The sequence below is a fragment of the Schistocerca piceifrons genome, chromosome 3 (genome assembly GCF_021461385.2).
Source record: "Schistocerca piceifrons isolate TAMUIC-IGC-003096 chromosome 3, iqSchPice1.1, whole genome shotgun sequence".
NCBI lineage: Eukaryota > Metazoa > Arthropoda > Insecta > Orthoptera > Acrididae > Schistocerca > Schistocerca piceifrons.
The window spans coordinates 323,407,324-323,419,393 of NC_060140.1; the positions used below are offsets into that span (position 1 = coordinate 323,407,324).

The 12,070-nt window shown below is 44.8% G+C and overlaps 1 protein-coding gene across 1 annotated transcript in view; it reads left to right on the plus strand.

The window, feature by feature from the left end:
• The first annotated feature begins 6,304 nt into the window (after positions 1–6,304).
• LOC124788628 overlaps positions 6,305–12,070 on the plus strand; it is a 495,884-nt gene continuing 490,118 nt past the window's right edge. The window contains exon 1 of the mRNA XM_047255898.1: positions 6,305–6,452. Coding sequence (XP_047111854.1) covers positions 6,305–6,452 — 148 coding nt within the window. The remainder of the gene's footprint in view (positions 6,453–12,070) is intronic.

Sequence of the window (12,070 nt, forward strand, 5' to 3'; positions counted from 1 at the left end):
GGCGATCCTTTACAGAAGCTCAAAATTAAGCGCGGAGTTCAATGCGAGACGCCTATAACAGTTTCCACAACGAAACTGTCTCGAAACCAGGCAGAAAACTCAAATAGATTCTTGTCGTATGTGAAGTATGTTAGCGCCAAGAAACAGTCAATGCCTTCTCTGCGTGATAACAATGGAGGTACTGTCGAAGACAGTGCTGCCAAAGCAGAGTTACTAAACACAGCCTTCCGAAATGTCTTCACAAAAGAAGATGAAGTAAATATTCCAGAATTCGAATCGAGAACAGCTGCCAACATGAGTAACATAGAAGTAAATATCCTTGCAGTAGTGAAGCAACTCAAATCACTTAATAAAAACAAGTCTTCTGGTCCAGACTGTATACCAATTAGGTTCCTTTCCGAGTATGCTGATGCATTAGCTCCATACTTAATAATCATATACAACCGTTCGCTCGACGGAAGATCCGTACCTAAAAGTTGCACAGGTCACACCAATATTCAAGAAAGGTAGGAGTAATCTACTAAATTACAGGCCCATATCGTTAACGTCGATATGCAGAAGGATTTTAGAACATATATTGTGTTCGAACACTATGAATTACCTCGAAGGAAACGGTCTATTGACACACAGTCAACATGGGTTTAGAAAACATCGTTCCTTTGAATCACAACTCGCTCTTTATTCACATGAAGTGCTGAGTGATATTGACAAGGGATTTCAGATCGATTCCGTATTCCTGGATTTCCGGAAGGCTTTTGACACCGCATCACACAAGCGGCTCGTAGTGAAATTGCGTGCTTATGGAATATCGTCTCAGTTATGTGACTGCATTTGCGATTTCCTGTCAGAGGTCACAGTTCGTAGTAATTGACGGAAAGTCATCGAGTAAAACAGAAGTGATTTCAGGCGTTTCCCAAGGCTGTGTTATAGGCCCTTTGCTGTTCCTTATCTATATAAACGATTTTGGAGACACTGAGCAGCCGTCCTCGGTTGTTTGCAGATGACGCTGTCGTTTATCGACGAGTAAAGTCATCAGAAGATCAAAACAAACTGCAAAACGATTTAGAAAAAATATCTGAATGGTGTGAAAAGTGGCAGTTGACCCTAAATAACGAAAAGCGTGAGGTCATCCACATGAGTGCTAAAAGGAACTCGTTAAACTTCGATTACACTATAAATCAGTCTAATCTAAAAGCCGTATATCCAACTAAATATCTAGGTACTACAATTACGAACAACAAATTTGAAGGAACACATAGAAAATGTTGTGGGTAAGGCTAACCAAAGGCTGCGTATTATTGGCAGGACACTTAGAAAAAGTAACAGATCTACTAAGGAGACTGGCTACACTACGCTTGTCTGTCCTCTTTTAGACTACTACTGAGCGGTGTGCGATTATTACCTGGTAGGACTGACGGAGTACATCGAAAAAGTTGAAGGAAAGGCAGCACGTTTTGTATTATCGCGAAATATGGGAGAGAGTGTCACAGAAATGATACACGATTTGGGATGGAAATCATTAAAAGAAAGGCGTTTTTCGTTGCGACGGAATCTTCTCACGAAATTCCAATCACCAGCTTTCTCCTCCGAATCCGAAAATATTTTGTTGACACCGACCTACATAGGGAGGAACGATCACCACGATAAAATAAGGGAAATTAGAGCTCGTAAGGAAAGATATAGGTGTTCATTCTTTCCGCGCGCTATAGGACATTGGAATAATAGAGAATTGTGAAGGTGGTTCGATGAACCCTTTGCCAGGCTCTTAAATGTCATTTGCAGAGTATCCATGTAGATGTAGATGTAGGGTCGTAATGTGTAATGGGCAGACTTCTATCCAGACCATCACACAGGAATTCCAAACTGCATCAGGGTCCATTGAAAGTACGGTTAGGCGTGAGGTGAGAAAACTTGGATTTCATGATCAAGCGGCTGCTCATAAGTCACACAACACGCTGGTAAATGCTAAATGACCCCTCGCTTGGTGTAAGAAGCATAAAAATTGGACGACTGAACAATGGGATAACGTTGTGTGTAGTGTCAACGGTAAATTCGGAAGTGTTATGGTGTGGTCGTGTTTTTTATGGAGGGGGCTTGCGCCCCTTGTTTTGCGTGGCACTATTACAGCACAGGCCTACGTTGATGTTTTAAGCACCTTACTGCTTCCCACTGTTGAAGAGCAATTCGGGGATGGCGACTGCATCTTTCAACACGATCGAGCACCTGTTTGTAATGCACGGCCTGTGGCGGAGTGCTTTTGGAAAGCCGACTTCGTGCCATGCCTCACCGACCGACATCGATACCTCTCCTCAATACAGCACTTTGTGAAGAATGGGCTGCCATTTTCCAAGAAACCTTCCAACACCTGGTTGAAGTTATGCCTGCGAAAGTGGAAGATGTTATCGAGGCTAAGGGTGGGCCAACACCATATTGAATTCCAGCATTACCGATGGAGGGCGCCACGAACTTGTAAGTTATTTTCAGCCAGGTGTCCGAATACTTTTGATCACATAGTGTAGTTGTGCTATGATCCGCACACCGTGCATCCAAGATTAAAGCTGTTAACATCAGTTCACGACAAGGAAGTGCGTTACCATATTTCCGTTTAACTCTACGGTCCGCGGTATGTACTAAAGGATATGTGCTGTCTAGAAACAAAACCACGCAATTACAGCATTCACACAGCTTCGTCGTCTGAATATCATAGTTCTTAAGATTAACCTGTCGATCGGCAGGCCGGACAAATAAGCTACGCTATACGTATGGCTATTATTTCAATCTTTGAGGGACACATCTAAACCACAAAAACTTATCACTGATGAAACTTAATTGACCTCGGCTACGCCAGACGGTGCACTCGCACTCGTGTGACACGAGAATGAAATTCATACTATAGCTCCAGACTCTTTGTTAATCAAGAAAAGCATTTTCAGGCACCAGCTGTACATGTATATATACACCTGTATCCTCAACTGGCATCAGTTTAGCAAACAATCATGCAGAGAAAGCTGGCCTTAAATGAAATTCAAATAGGTTACTGCTGCATGTCCAGCACAAATTTGCTCCATAATAATAAGCGTACGCCCAATAACCCTCTAGACACCGTCAGGACATCTTTCTCGATACTTTTCTGTGTCGACCTATCGATATCTTTCTGCATCACTCGACACTTATTATTCAGCACTACACCGAGTATTACGATTTACAGTTTCATATAAAATTGCAACATATCATTATTCTGCCCATGGAAAATGAACTTGAACATCTTAATATACGCACGAACAAATAACATCAGGAAAAATGATAATAGCAGTTACATTCACGACAACTGTTTTGTATCCCGCGTGGATATGCGGCGCGTGGATCTGCTCCTGCAAACTGAAGGGTAGGCCGAATGTAGGAAGCGAGTAGGAGCAGGAAAAGGTGAAGTACTGCGGTACTACGTATAAGTTAAAATTGTTTTGCTGGTGTATGAACATGTACAAACTATAATATTACTTAACTTTGGCTGAGATGAGCACGTAGGTGCGAAGCCGTGCGGGTATCAACGCTAAGACCTGCTAGTAGTGAGACAAACTATCATTGAAGTAACTGAAGTAACGAAGTCTGTAATGACTAGCTCCCTATGAAGTTGCTTGGTCGTCGGCTCGGAATAAAATGGGCTGAATCTGGATCGGCGCTCGTAGAGCTGCGCAGCGTCGGCCAGAGGGCGCTGTCGTCGGTGTCTGTCGTAGTGCCAACCTAAGAACTTGCACCTAAGCTGTGGCATTGTAGCTATCGATACTAGAGTGCTGCAACGCCCAATGTTTGACCGGTCACGGCTCGCCTGCTGACGGGGGGAACCGAGCCGCTCGTGTCCGGCCCCACACGACTCGGCTCGGTCACGTACTCGCCGCATGTCTGTTGTCCGGATTCCGGACACTCGGATAACCGAGCACGACCGGTCACCGCTGACGTCTCACCTCGCCTCGCCCCGGCTCGCTGCACTGTACTGTACAAATCTAACGCCTCTCTCTCTCTCTCTCTCTCTCTCTCTCTCTCACACACACACACACACACACACACACACACACAAAATGTATTTATCTCTGTCTCTCTCTCTCTTATTACAAAAGTAACGTTTCCAAGAACGAGTACGTGACACAACTAAATTCATAAAGCATTTAGAAAGAAAAATGATATTTCAATACAATCGCGGATAGGAGACGTAGCAATTTTATGTCTGGAAGTGATCACAGTCTTCTCACAGACGAAAGTCAAGGCTCAATTTTTAATCCTTTGTGCCTCCTCTTAAAAAATACGTATCTGTTAGTACGCATCAGTTACGCTAGTTCATTATAAATCTATTGCGTATCGTAATGAAACAGTGATTTTAACTGCAGTAATTACTCACCCGAGCCGGCCGGTGTGGCCGTGCGGTTCTGGGCGCTCCAGTCTGGAACCGCGTGACCGCTACGGTCGCAGGTTCGAATCCTGCCTCGGGTATGTATGTGTGTGATGTCCTTAGTCTAGTTAGGTTTAAGTAGTTCTAAGCTCTAGGGGACTGATGACCACAGATGTTAAGTCCCATAGTGCTCAGAGCCATTTGAACCATTACTCGCCTGACAGTCAGTGTCATTGACACTGCAAATTTGTTGCAGTTTGTGAAACCAAAGAAGAACTAACTGGATTGTCGGTTCTTTTTCGCCTTCTAATTCATCTGTCGCCTCTTTAAATGGTCTCAGAAAATACGCAATTTTTCCTGCAAGCTCATTATCATATCCTTGCAATCTGTAAGCGGAGTCCTTTTCCGTCAGAAAAGCAGCAACTTCGTTGTACTGAGTGTGTAAGGATTCCAGCATAGCGTACAAGCTGTTCCAGCGTGTGCAGACCTCTTGTTTCAACGATGATTTCAAAGACGAGCAGAAGCCACTTTTCTTAATGTACCTTACAATGCATTTTGCAGTATTTATTGTTGTGCGATGTTCGGGGCATGATTTAACAATTAGTTATCTTCATCGAAAGTATGGCTAAGTGCTGTATTTATACAATGAGCAGCACAAGGAATCCTTTCGTGATTTTCCAAAGCCTTTATTACATTGGGAACCTGGTCGGAGACATAAACAAAACTGTGCAACATGTGCGGCGAAATGTCCCAATCAGCCATCCTCTCTTCAATTTCTTTCATAATATTTACTCCCGTCTTCTTAACGCCAGGGAATTTTGTTGTAAATAAAACATTGTTCACAAGAAACCGACCTGTGTTAATGTAATGTGGTGTATGCGTCAAATAGTGCACCTGATTATGCGAATCAGTCCACATATCAACTGTCGCAGCACTTGTTTTATTAATAACTTCCGCAGTAACAGAAGACATTATGCTGTTTCGCATTGCGTTAGCTTATTCTTTGACATGTCAGCTTATAGTAGAGGGATGTGACATGATATCTGCCACGTTAACTTCTCCATGATGCGCACCTAGATGTATTAATTCTTGACCTAGTTTTCTGAAACCTCTACCGGAAACAGCATTAAAAGGTCTCATACCTTTAGCACACATTGCAACACATTTTGCTGTAATACTATTTTTTATTACTGCCGATATCCCTGAAGGAGCTGTATCTTTGTGAGGTTTGCTGCAACTGTGTTTCTTTAAATGAGGGGTTCCCGACTGGAAACACAATAATGTGGAGCAGTTTATGTACGATACGTACCCAGTAGACGCACTGTTTTCGTCTACAACCAACAGATATGTACTCCATACTTGCCTTTTTAGACCTTCCCGTTCCTTAAAGATTGGTTTCAATCTTGGGTCTTACTGCACTGGCTTCCTCGCGCTGCATGATTACAGAGAGAGACACATCAAAATGAGAAGCCCGTACCGGCAGCAGTCTCACACAGATAATGACACGTGTAATGTGTTCAAAGTTACGTGCTCCGTATTCGGTCACGGCTTCTACGCTCGGTCACTAGAACTAGTGCGGGCAGCCTATCCAGTTAGGGTGTGCTCGCGCCATCTCGTATTTTGTGCTCGCGTACTCGGTCATGCAGGACTCTAATCGATACCACAAACTGCTTGATGCAAACGGAAAAAGAAGTTGTACAAAGAAATGAATTTACACAACTCACCGTAAAGAAATCTTTCGATCAATCACGAAGATAAAGCGGAAAAAAGGAAATACAGGAAAAAGGAAAAAATGTTATATAGTGTCGTAACGTTATCTTTACACTGTAATTCAACATAATGAAACATTCCAGGGAATCCCAACGCTGTGCAGGTGCGTGTCCCAGAGGCATGTAGATCGCTGAGCGGCAAACGGGCGAGATGGCAGCGACGGTGGCGGCACCGGCGGAGATGAAGCGCGAGGTGCGCCAGCAGCGGGCCAAGATGTCGCTGCGCCGCAAGAGGGCGCTGGCGCCGCTCCAGCAGCAGCAGGTCAACGGCCTCTACGTGCACTCCAGCCCGCCCAGAGGTACGCCAACGCACGCTCACCGCCACCACTACCCTGAGGCAATGCTGCTCAGCTACGGATACAAGATGGGGGCGTCACGAACTTTGCCAAAAAAGGGAATGTAGTGTACTAACCACTGATATAAACAAGTGTCCCATGATAAAAAAGAAGCACCTAGAAGACATGTTCAGATGTCAGCTTATCTTCGTACATGGTGGGTATGTAAATGATTGGAATTGCAGTTCTCTCTACAGGTAAAGTAGTCATCAGAGTGCATTACTGTTGTTCGTGTTGTTGTTACCAGGCCTAGTAGGTTATACAGGATAAATCACTTAAAACTTGCACCACAGATACTGCGGAAATGGAAAGTGCTATCGAAGTGCGGTTGGCACTAAGGATCTCGTATTGTCAGCCAATAAACATATTGCAATAATACTTGGATAGAATATCTTTTGTGTTATAATTTCTAAGACTTTCCCGGCGATTTGATGTCATCTCGTAGAATCGGGTGTACTGCCGGTGGTCCGCGTCTTCCCAACACGATATTTCGACGTCGTAACTGGGCATCACCATGCTACAGAAAAATGCTGAAGATTAGATGGGTAGATCACATAACTAATCAGGAGGTATTGAATAGAATTGGGGAGAAGAGGAGTTTGTGGCACAACTTGACTAGAAGAAGGGATCAGTTGGTAGGACATGTTCTGAGGCATCAAGGGATCACCAGTTTAGTACTGGAGGGCAGCATGGAGGATAAAAATCGTAGAGGGAGACCAAGAGATGAATACACTAAGCAGATTCAGAAGGATGTAGGCTGCGGTAGGTAATGGGAGATAAAGAGGCTTGCACAGGATAGAGCAGCGTGAAGAGCTGCATCAAACCAGTCTCAGGGCTGAAGACCACAACAACAACAACAACTGGGCATCTTCATCAGGTGTTCCCTGAGACTGGTTGACGAGCTGACCTTCTCCCATATTTATGCCTGGGCGGTGTGTGGCGCTCCCTATGCCTTCCGCGCCCGCTGTGGCCATTTCTGGTTGTGGTATCAGTTTCTACGCGCTCCATCTTCGGTCCGCGCCCGTTGCGGCTCTCTTATGAGGTATCGGACATCCCAAGGCGTTCCGTATTGGGTCCGCGCCAGATAGGAGCGATCCTAGCACTATCATGGCTTTGTTGAAGTTCCTTATGCTGTCCGCGACCGCGGCAAGTTTCTCTCATGGCCGAGCCATTCTCCTGGCCTTCTGAACCCGGTATGCGCCTGTGAGGTGCGCTTCCTGCATCATCCGACTGCTGTTGGAGCTGCATATTATGATGGCCATCCTCCAAGGAGCTTGCAGCCGCCTGGTATCGCGTATGCCGTTCTGTTCCGTTACTTACGCCCTTGGACTCTGTAGTTCATTACGGCAGGAGGGAACTTTCTTCTGTTGTTTCTGTAGTACTTCCAAAGCAGGATTCCACGCAGTACTAAGCTGATATCCTGCTTCCATTTGATCAAGTTGTCTGCCAACTTGATTTCAATCGATTCATTAATGACACTAGCCCAGAATAGGGGGGTCTGAGCCGGGATACTGGTTTTGTCATAATCCATGGTGTGCTCAAGTTCCCTCCTCCAGGAATGAACTACAGACGTCCAAGGGCGTCAGGTGAAACGTCAGCCTCCATGTGCAGTGTAAACGTGTGGTGTGAGATGGACACTGAACGCGCACAGGTATCGCAGCCAACTGACAGACCATCTAACACTGACCCTAGAAGACGTTCCTCTGCAGACTAGGAGGAACCCGAGATACTAACATGATGGCTGTCCAGCCTGTACTGCACGAAGTACCACAGTATCTTTTCACGAATTGTTTCCAAATCGTTGGACTGGGCGCAGAGAACCAGTACCTTAGCCGGCCTGGTTCCCCGGATTTGACACCTGTATACTTTGTTCTTTGGGGAAAGCTGAAAGACGCCGCCTACAAGGACATACAAACGACATCCGACGATACGCTGCAGACTGCTCGGCCATCTCCGCGGGAAAGCTAGCACGTGCGTGGCAGTCGTTCCATCGTTCCATACCAGACCGGAAGCGCATATTGCCGCTGCCGGTGGTCATTTTGAGCACAACCTGTGATGGTCCATTGTCTCGTTACTGATCAGAACCCAATAAGTAGTGTACGCACTTGTTTTGTTCTTAAGTGTGTGCTACCACAGGTATTGTACAAGCGTCCGTGAGAGAACTTTTCAAAATACGATATCTCGTAAACGACTCACACTTAGAATCCTGCGCAAACACCACTGACATATTTATTTACGCTACTTTTTGTTTGTTAATGTCCGTTGATATTGTACCATTTAAAAAGTGTACTTTTGCACAAAAAATACAGTTTACAATTACTATTACAATCCGTTGATTGGCTAACAATACAAGCCGCTGTTTGACGATCCATTCTGTGAAAACCGCACATAAACAGCACTTTCCATTTCCGGAATATTTGCGAGTTAGGTGATTCACGCTGCAGAAGTGGCAGACGTTGGCTGGTCACTGTGAAGGACAGGGAGATGCCTTATACTCGCACTCGCGTGAGACAACTTTTTCAGCACTTGACTTTCAGTAGTTTGAAACGAGCCTCAGTGTGGGCTTCCATTTGGCTGTGTGGTGGAAGCTTGCAATATCTAGATTTGTGGGGCATTCGGATGTTACAGTGGTCCGATTTTGGACAGCACTATAGCATGAGAATAGATATACTCGTCACCATGGTTCCAGTCGAGTATTTCTGACGATCACAAGGGAAGATCGCTGTATTGTGCATCAGGCACATCATAGCCTCTTTATACCTACGCCTTGGATCCGAGAACAAGTAACTGACTACCTTAGCATTCTGTGTAATCCAGTACCATCGGCTGGAGACTAACAGCAGCCAGACTATTACATTCCCATGTGTGGCCTGTCGTTAACACTACAGACAACTGTCCGCAGCTCGTGGTCGTGCGGTAGCGTTCTCGCTTCCCGCGCCCGGGTTCCCGGGTTCGATTCCCGGCGGGGTCAGGGATTTTCTCTGCCTCGTGATGACTGGGTGTTGTGTGATGTCCTTAGGTTAGTTAGGTTTAAGTAGTTCTAAGTTCCAGGGGACTGATGACCATAGATGTTAAGTCCCATAGTGCTCAGAGCCATTTGAACCATTTTGAACTACAGACAACTGTGTTTAGAGTGGTGCCGTGACGTGTGTGCATGGACGGCTAAATACATTGAGAAGAAGAAAGACATAGGATTGCTCTTAATATCGTGTCGGACGTGCAGCAGCTCGTCGTGCCAGGAACTGAAAAAGTCATTGGAAGTACTCTGCCGAAATACTGGCCATGCTGCCTCTATAGCGTCACATAACTGCGAAAGTGTTGTCGGTGCTGGATTTTGTGTACGAAATGATCTCTCGATTAAATCCCATAAATTTTCGAAGGGATTCACATCGGGCAATCTCGTTGACTAAATAATTGGCTCGAACTGTCTTCAACTGTTTCCCAGTGACATGGCACATTGTCATCTATAAAAATTCCATCATTGTTTGGGAGCATAAAGTCCATTAATGGCGGCATATGGTTTCCAAGTAGCCGGACATAACCATTTTCAGTCAATGGTCGCCTCAGTTGGACCATAGCATGCAGTCCATTCCATGTAAACACAGCCCATGCTATTATGCAGCCACCACTAGCTCGCACAGTGCTTCGTTAACGGCATGGCCCCATGGCTACTTGGAGTCTGGTCGACACACGATCCCTACTATTGGCATTTACCAACTCAAATCGGCACTCATCGGCACAGGCCACGGTTTTCCAGTCATCTAGGATCAACTTACACGGCCACGAGCCCAGGAGAGGCACTGCAGACGATGTCGTGCTGTTAGCAAACGCACTCTCGTCCGTAGTCTGCTGCCTTAGCCCACTAACGTCACACTTCGCAGCACTGTCCTAACGGATACATTCGTCGTAAATCCTACACGGACATCTGCGACTATTCGTGACACTGTGGATCCCAGAATATTGAATTCCCTAACGTTTTCCAAAATGGAATGTCCAACTACATTCCGCGCGGAAAGTCTGTTAATTCCTGTCTGACATCGTTTCAGATGAATGACATGACAACTGAGTGCTACGCAAATGCACTGCGCTTTCATACACCGTGTACGCGATACTTTTGTCACCTCAGTGTATGTGTTCATTGATAAATCAAGGTTCCGCACCAACCCGAATGACATCTTCGGCAACTATGGCGGCTACCTGGGAAGACGTTCCATTCCTCCAATGTTTTGGAGTGACAGAGCGGTGCTACTCATGGTGTCATGGTGCGAGGTGCCATCGGGTATGACTTCAAGTCACAATTGGTAATGACTGAGGGAACTCTGACGGTACAACAGTACGTGACAGGCATCTTGCACCTTCATGCGTTACGTCCCATGGCACAGTATCGCGATGCCATTTTTCAACAGGTCAACGCTTGTCCACGCTTCACGTGTCTCTATGAACTGTCTGAATGATGTTGAGGTACTCCTGTAGCCAGCAAGATCGCAGATCGGTCCCCAATAGAACATGTGTAGGACTAAGTCGGACGTCAATTCTGTCCCAGACCCAGTATACAGGATGTCGGGGACCTGTTACAACATTTGTGGGCTACTTTGCCTCAGGAGAAGATACAATGGCCTCATGATACTGTCAACTGCTTCCTAAATTTGACTCTGTTTTGTTATCACTGGAATAACATCACATACCCTCTCAATCACTGAAGTTTTATTTAGTTTGTACCTCTCCTTCTGGGTGATTCTCTTTTTTGTCGGAGCAGTGTATATTTACGAACCATAATAACTTTTTGTCCAGAAGCCCTGTAAAAACTATATCAGTAGAATATTTTTAGCTACCATTGGGAGATTAAGCAGCATAATTACCTTTCTTTTATATTTCTTCGTTACCACGATATGAAGAGCAGTGTAGTTTTTAAGTGGCACATACTTTTTATTCCGTTGTCCACTTCTTTTACTGAAGACTTGTTTCAAAGTGTATTACGGTGTGCCATTCATGTAAATATGGCGTTACTAAAAAAGTAACACAAAATTGGTGCTGTGTTATAGTAACTCGTCTATTTGCTGAAGATGACAGTAAAGTAATGGATACACAAGAAAAATGTGCACCGGTCATTCAGTCATCCATCTTCAGTTGAAGGTTTGTGTGAGTACTCGTATAAAGTACACTAGTGGAGAGAAAGTGAAATGCTATTCATCGATGGAGAATATTTTTTTGACTACACCATGTTATCAGTAGCAAATATAAAACATTTATTAAAAATATTTGTTTCGCCAAAGGCATCTGTTACCAACTTGCAGGGCACAGTAAAATTAGCTGATACATTTCGAGGCTAAATAACTTCCAAACAAAGTATATGACAATTTTTATTTCATTGTCATCTGAATGTACATTAAACCCCCTTTTGTTACAGTAACTACTTCTATTTAAAAAATAATGTCCGTTAACTGAGTGCTGTTGTTGCGTGCACACTGATGAAGGCTTCCATCACTTGGGTGATCATTTCCTGTGGACTAGTGGCCACTTCCTGACGAACTGTGTATTTTATTTGCGTAGAGCCGGACGAAAAATACACTTGAGACATTCGC